The sequence below is a fragment of the Coregonus lavaretus genome (assembly GCF_964263955.1).
Source record: "Coregonus lavaretus genome assembly, chromosome: 16".
NCBI classification, from domain to species: Eukaryota; Metazoa; Chordata; class Actinopteri; order Salmoniformes; family Salmonidae; genus Coregonus; species Coregonus lavaretus.
This window is the reverse complement of record NC_140003.1, coordinates 32,518,071-32,526,128: the sequence shown is the minus strand read 5'-3', so window position 1 is coordinate 32,526,128 and position 8,058 is coordinate 32,518,071. Positions and strand designations below refer to the sequence as shown.

General features: G+C 48.7%; 1 protein-coding gene across 1 annotated transcript in view; it reads left to right on the top strand.

Annotated features, from left to right (window-relative positions):
- lats2 (large tumor suppressor kinase 2) overlaps positions 1-8,058 on the top strand; it is a 29,106-nt gene that overhangs the window by 14,103 nt on the left and 6,945 nt on the right. Inside the window, exons 3-4 of the mRNA XM_084179607.1 lie at positions 5,901-6,033; positions 6,119-7,686. Of these exons, the coding sequence (XP_084035733.1) occupies positions 5,901-6,033; positions 6,119-7,686 (1,701 nt within the window). The remainder of the gene's footprint in view (positions 1-5,900; positions 6,034-6,118; positions 7,687-8,058) is intronic.

The following is an 8,058-nucleotide window of genomic DNA, read 5'->3' as shown; positions in this document are numbered from 1 at the left end:
CAGCTCCTGAAGCTCTGTCGAACACTGGGTCTGTACATAGTCAATGGTAGGCTAAGAGGGGACTCTTTTGGTAGGTACACCTACAGCTCATCCCTTGGCAGCAGTACTGTAGACTACTTCATCACAGACCTCAACCCAGAGTCTCTCAGAGCCTTCACAGTCAGCCCACTAACACCTCTCTCTGACCACAGTAAAATCACAGTGTATCTGAGAAGAGCAGAACCCAACCATGAAGCATCATGGCCCAATAAATTACATGGTACTAAACAGACCTATAGATGGAGTGCAAACAGTACAGAAATCTACCAAAAAGCAATTAGTAGCCAAAAAATACAATCTCTCCTGGACAACTTTTTAGCATTAACATTCTCCTACACCAATGAAGGTGTAAATTTGGCCGTTTGGAACATAAACTTTATATTTGACAAATTAGCCTCCTTGGCTAATCTTAAGAAACATAAGAGCAAACCAAAAATAATAGATAATGAAAAATGGTTTGATAATGATTGCAAAAATCTAAGAAAGTAATTGAGAAATATATCTAATCATAAACACAGAGACCCAGACAACAAAAATATACGTCTTCAATATGGGGAAACACTGAAGCAATACAAACACACCCTAAGAACAAAAAAAGAACAGCACATTAGAAATCAGCTGGATGTGATTGAGGAATCCATAGAATCAAACCACTTCTGGGAGAATTGGAATAAATTAAACAAACCTCATAATGAGGAATTGGCTATCCAAAATGGGGATATGTGGAGAAATCACTTTGCAAACCTCTACAGCAATATAACAAAGAGCTTAGAACAACAAGATATACAAGAAAAATTACATATACCAGCATATACCAGCATACAACATCTTCACATAGGCCAAAAATCTTTCCCCAAACTCAAACACAGACATCACATTAAACAGATACTCATGGTCCACTCTATCAAAAGACTTCTCTTGATCTAAAGAGACCAGACCAAAGTTCACATTAGAACTTCTCGACAAGTCCAACATGTCCCTGATTAAGAACAAGTTGTCCGTGATTAAGCGTCCTGGTACGCAATATGTCTGGTCCTTGTGTACTATACAGTCCGCTCCCGCATCTCCCCACCACAGAGGTCACCCGCCCATCCGAAAGCATACCCTTGGCTTCACCGCTCTGTCTTTCCAAACCAAAGAAGAAGGAGCTGGGAGCATCCATCTCCTTGAGCATAGAGAACCTAGCTCTTACAAGTGCTCCCTTTGCTTTAACCTGGAAAAAACTGCCCAGGTCCCTACGTAGTTCAGCTAAATTAGCCTGGAGGCCTACATTGCCTTGCCCCACCAGCTCTACCTCCATCTCACTAATACTACGCTCGACTTCCCCCAATATTCTCCTAGCCTCTGAGGATGAGAGAACGGTATACTGTTGGCAGAAAAGCCGAATTTGGACTTTTCCCACATCCCACCATTGACTCAGAGACTCATACTCCTCTCTTCGCTGCCCCCACCTTTCCCAAAAAGTCTGGAAACCTGAGCAAAAAGTGGCATCTTGTAAGAGCTTTACATTAAACTTCCAATAGGATGCCTGCCGAGGCCCTGGTGAAATAGACAGCCGAGCCATGGTTATGTGATGATCCGAAAAACCCACCGGGAGAATGGTAGCGCCCAACAGCCTATTGCTCTGATTCCTAGACATGTACAATCGATCAAGCCGGGCTGCACTCACCCTAGCCCCAAAGACCTTCACCCATGTATACTGTCTTGTGTTGGGATGTCTAGTTCTCCAAACATCCACTAGGTCAAACTGATTAATAATGTCCCTTAACACCCCCACTGAACCAGAATGAGGCTCCTCCCCATTTCTGTCTTTCGTAAAATCCATCGTACAGTTCCAGTCCCCGCCGACCACCAGCGTCTCCTGAGGCGATATCTGTGAGAGTTCCTGTCTAAGACACCCAAATAGAAGCCCCCTCTCTCTCCCTGTGTTAGGCGCATACATATTTATAAAGACAAAACCCCTGTTGTTAATTTCTGCTTTTACTACAAGCAGTCTATCCCTACACACCTCTTTTGAGGAGCACATTTTTACAGACAGACCCGGTACAAAAAGGACTGCCACCCTGCACTAACATTTGTCCCATGGCTCGGCACACTTGCCCCTTTCCACCAGAGCCCCCAATCAACTTCATTCACCACATCGCTATGTGTCTCCTGCAGAAACAACACCTGTACTTTTTTATGTTTGACATATTCACCCAACACACTCCTCTTTCCCGCATCTCTGGCGCCATTAATATTAAGCGAGCCTACCCAAAGAGTCTCCATAAGAAGTGGGAGAAAAGCCAGCAGAGAAAGAGACCAATAGCAAAGCTCAAAAAGCCCCAGGGCCAGAAAGAAAACTTTAATCTAAACAGTGTCTGAAGGTAGACTTTTACGCATGGTTGTGACCCACTTCCTCAACCTAAACCGTTTCCTGGGTGAGAGGACACCATGCCCCTCATTTTTCATAGCATGTTGTACTGATCTTACAAACTTTCCCAGATCACAAAAAAAAGCCTCAAGATTAACTTTTTTCCCCTTAGTCTCATTCAGGAACCTTGACAGTTCCCTCACCGTGTACTTTGACCCCTCTGACTGACTGGCTGTCAGCTCTGGACCCATTGAGGAGGAGTCTGAAAAGAAATCCTCCTCATCGTCTTCCTCCTCAGACTCACCTTCCCCCTCCTCGTCTCCATCTCCCATCCTGACCACCTGCTCTTCCTCTCTAGTCGGGACCTCCCCCCCCAGCACCAGGCAAAGGTTCCTTGGTGCCTTTCACCACACCAGCCTCTGCCCTCCCACCTCCTTTCTTCTCCCCCTTTTTCCTCTTCCGCTTGACACCCTCCTCCACCCCCCCTAGTCGCTTACCCTTCCCCACTATACTCTCCTCATCCACTAGCATAACCTGACTAAGCCCAGCCTCATCTACACCACCATCCATGACATGACTAGACCCTGTCTCAGCTACACCACCGTCCATAACACGACTAGACCCAGCCTCATCTACACCACCATCCATAACATGACTAGACCAGCCTCATCTGCACCACCACCTATAGCATGACTAGGCCCAGCCTCATCTACACTACCATCCATGACATGACTAGACCCAGCCTCATCTGCACCACCACCTATAGCATGACTAGGCCCAGCCTCATCTACACTACCATCCATAACATGACTAGACCCAGCCTCACCTACACCACCACCTATAGCATGACTGGACCCAGCCTTAGCTACACTACCATCTGTCGCATGACTAGGCCCAGCCTCTGCTGCCTGCGTCTCATGGCCCCCTCGATTTCCCCCACTGGTGCTTGAACCCTCACCTTGTCTACGACCTTTATGAGGGCACACAAAGCTCTTATGCCCCAAATCCCCACACTCAAAGCACCGTAGACTATCTGTGCCTCACTTTAAAATGCACATTTAACTGTTGCTCATTGTTATTCAGAAACATGAACACTTGCCTCCGGAACGAAACAACATGCTTGACGGCATCTGACTGAAAACCTGCCGACAGTACACGAAAACCACTAGCAAACTTACCAAAACGACTCAACTCCTTCCTGATTTGATCATCCGTAATAAACGGAGGCAAATTTGCAACTACCACCCTAGTCGAAGGGGTAGAAAGAGGAGAAATTGGCACCGACACACACCTTACAAATATACCACTAGAAATGAGCCTACCCACCAAATTTGCTCTTTTCATAAACACAACCACAGCTTTGTTCATTCTGGATGCGGAATGTATAAATTCAGCTCCTACCTGTTCGCCGACCACGAGCAGAACCTCCTCCACCTTAATTCCATTCTCAGGAACACACCTGAATCCATGCCGTAACGACAGCGTCTCCTCCACGCTAGGCTGCGAAGCATCGCTCACACCACACCGTTCAAAACCCCAGGAAACTAAACCTCTGTCCTCTTCCTCCCTAACTTTTAAAATAAAAACAGTGGGTACCACTAAAACAAACAGTGCATTAACCCTCCACCATAGAAAAGAGAAATTGAAAGGAAAAACCAAGGAAAGGAACAATAAATTAGTTAGGACAAGCCCTCCATACCAAACACTCAAACTCCCAGCATGCAGAGAAAGAGAGAGAGAGAGAGAGAGAGAGAGAGAGAGAGAGAGAGAGAGAGAGAGAGAGAGAGAGAGAGAGAGAGAGAGAGAGAGAGAGAGAGAGAGAGAGAGAGAGAGAGAGAGAGAGAGAGAGAGAGAGAGAGAGAGAGAGAGAGAGAGAGAGAGAGAGAGAGAGAGAGAGAGAGAGAGAGAGAGAGAGAGAGAGAGAGAGAGAGAGAGAGAGAGAGAGAGAAGAGAGAGAGAGAGAGAGGAGAGAGAGAGAGAGAGAGAGAGAGAGAGAGAGAGAGAGAGAGAGAGAGAGAGAGAGAGAGAGAGAGAGAGAGAGAGAGAGAGAGAGAGAGAGAGAGAGAGAGAGAGAGAGAGAGAGAGAGAGAGAGAGAGAGAGAGAGAGAGAGAGAGAGAGAGAGAGAGGTTTGTGAGGGAGGGAAGCCTCCACGTTAGCATGGAAACCAGGCAGCTAGTCAGCACTCTCCTCTAGCTATGGTGGAATTCAACACACAGACCCAGGCCAATCGCCGTAGAGTGACCATAAACAGACATGAACGTTTATATTCGGTTTCCTGTGTGTGCATGCATGCAGTGTGTGTGTGTGTGCTAGTATGTGAGCAGCACTAGTGGGGGGGGTGCAAATGTGTGTTATGAGTGAGGGAGAGGGAGGGTAAGAGTGTGTTTTGGTTCAGTCGTATGGGCAGGCCCACTCTGATGGACACACATACTCACACACACATAGAATGTGTAGAATATCTGTGGCTCCGGCATTTCCTGGCTCTGAGAGCTGAATGTGCCCACTGTTGCTATGCAGCCATGTTTTTAAACCCATTTATGTTTGACTAAGTTTCCTCCCTGCAAATGAAAGCACCCGGTCTGTCTCAGAACCTGTGGACACGCAATGGCTGCATTACACCCTTTACACTAGTTTAAAGTCCACTTCAGTCCACTTTTGAAAATTGATTTAGCCCTAGTTTATTTCCTGTTAGATTTTATATTCTTAAACAACAACATCAAGATTAATCTTGATTACAGTGTATGTTTTAAACAACAACCTTAAGTGGCCATTTCAAATGAGTGGTAGTATTTGGTTCTCAAACTGACCAGCGGAGGCCGTGTGGGCTGAATGCCTGTCTTGACTGAGGGCCACACTGAGGTTTGGATAGAATGTATTTCGAGTGAGGTCATATGCCATTCAGGGGTATTTCCTCATGTAGGTGTCTGCCGCCTAGTTAAAGAACGGTCGCAGCTTGTGTCATGTTTATTTTCACCTCTCACTCACTGATGTTGAATGGCTGTTGTTGTTTGTACTCTGCCTATCAGCCAGTGTGAAAATAGCAGGATAACCTGCATGATCTTTATACAAATACTAAATGATGTACTACAGTATGGTGCTGAACTATCACTGTAGAGGTCATTGGCATAAAAATAGCGTACTATTGGAATGTTGAAACAATGTCAAAGGGCAGGTTGTATGTTCTCAGCTCTCTGTGTTCTATGTTGTTGTGTGTGTGTGAGGCAGGCTCAGGAAGTGCCTGGTACATGACCCCAGGAGAAGAGGATGCAGGTGCAATGCCTGCTGGGGTCTGTTTGTATCATCACCTGATGTGTGTGTGTGTGCGTTGGTTACAATAGATGTGACAATGACAATAGAAGAGACTATACACTGTCTTGCACTAAATTAATAGAGACAATGCAATCTGTTCCCCAAAATGAGATGGATGAGCATCATCAGTCACAAATTGATTTACTCAGAGATTTATCAATGCCTATTAGACACCATTATTTGTTGTTTTGCCACCAGGAAATGGCGGTGCGGGCTCTGAAGCAGACGGGCAGCAGGAACATTGAGGCTGCTCTGGAGTACATCAGTAAGATGGGATACCTGGACCCACGCAACGAACTCATCGTCCGGATCATCAAGCAGACCTCGCCAGGTAACACAACTCATGCACATATATTCTAAACATTGAAATACAATAAGGATATGAACTCACTCACCACTATCATTTCTGTCCACAGGCAAAGGGGGCATGCCAAACGCAATGGACCACAGACCACCATTAGAGGGAACAAGTGAGGGTGCCATGCCTCCCTACCACCAGATGGGGGCACCGATGTATGAGGGCGCTGGTTATGGGCCAGAGGGGCCCTACATGGGTGCCCCTCCTGTCATGAACTACCTGATCCCCCCCTCGGGCGCAGCACAGGGCCCTGCCATGGTTAACCCCATGGGACGCCCGCCCAGTATTGGAGCCTACCCGCCCTCCATGGCCGTCCAGAACAATCCAGGGAACCCCATGTACCCCCCAGGCGCCCCGCAAAAGGCCTACCTAGGCAGCATGGAGCAGGCCATGATTGGCTACAGCGTCCCCGGCCAGCCCCTGCAGCTCCAGCCCCAGGCACCAGGAGGCCCCATCCCCGGACCCCACTACGACTACGGCCACGGCCGGCCTCATATGATGGAGCCCTCGGGCTACAGTGTCAAGAGGAGCGCCTCCTTCCAGAACAAGATGCCACCGCTGGCGCCCGACAACTATGTCAACATGCAGGTGAAAGGGGCCATGGGCCAGAACGGGGGAGGGTACCCCCCTAACCTGTACCTAGCGCCCCACTCCCACCCCCGGCAGTCCAGCCCCACCTCACACCAGGTCCACATGATGTCCCGCTCCCCCGGTGGAGCCACCGCTGCCGCTGCCATGGGGCCAGACTTCTCTGACCTCCCCCAGGGCCTGCTCACGCCCTCCAGAGCCAGTCTCAACCTGGACCTGTATGAGCAGCACCAGCACCACTGGGCCGGTCCCCAGGGGCCTGAGGGGGCCCCTCCAGCCAGGCAGCCCCAGCCTCAGGGGCCCTTCCGGGGAGAGGTGCGGGTCCCCAGCAGGACCAACTCCTTTAACAACCGCTCTGCGCCCCCCAACAACGTCCGGCCCACTTTGGCCACTCCAGCTCCTGGCAAGCAGGACCCGTCCCTGGGTCCGCCCAACACCATCACAGCGGTGACATCGCCCCCCATCCAACAGCCGGTGAAGAGCATCCGGGTGATGAGGCCCGAGCCGAAGACGGCTGTGGGACCGTGTCACCCTGGCTGGTTGGCTGCTCAGGCTGCTCAGGAAGCATCTGAGCCCCTCGCATACATGCCTGAAGAGGCCTACGCTCTGGAGCCTGCCCAGGAGCCCCGCTGTCCACCACCTCCCTACCCCAAAATCCTGCTCATATCTGGGGCTGCTTCAGAGGCAGGGCCCCTGGAGGCACCAGGAGGAGCTATGTGTGGAGCCCCAGACCTCAACACCCCTGGTAGGCCACACAGTGGTAGTGGAGGAGGAGGGGGAAAGGCAGAGGAGAGCCAGGTGAAAGAGAAGACCAAGTCTGGGAAAGGAGAGAAGGCAGTGAAGGACAAGAAGCAGATCCAGACATCGCCGGTGCCGGTCAGGAAGAATGGGCGTGATCAGGAGAAGAGGGAATCGCGCATTAAAAGCTACTCGCCCTTTGCCTTCAAGTTCTACATGGAGCAGCATGTGGAGAATGTGATGAAGACCCATCAGCAGAAACTGAATCGCAGGCTGCAGCTGGAGCAGGAGATGTCCAAGGTGAGACAGGGAGAGAGCTGAAGGTTATTAATCTGAAGAATTCTCCTTGAGGACCTGTGTTGTAGACAACAGCTAGATTGTCCTAAATGCCTAGAACAGCTTGTCCAAAACATTTAGAATTTTTTTTACTCAGGGTTCAGTCCTTTTGACCTCCTTTTGACAGACTGTTATGAAATACAAACAAAAATAAAGCATTTACTAGTGAAGTAATACATTAGTTACTTGTTATCTTATATTAACAGTTGATGGAGACATTCGAAACATGAAACACTTCAAGAATTATAAAATATAATATCATTGCAATAAGGCATGTATATATACAGTATTTTACCAAGGCAACTTATCCTCTTTATTTCTACATTCTTCCCCTTC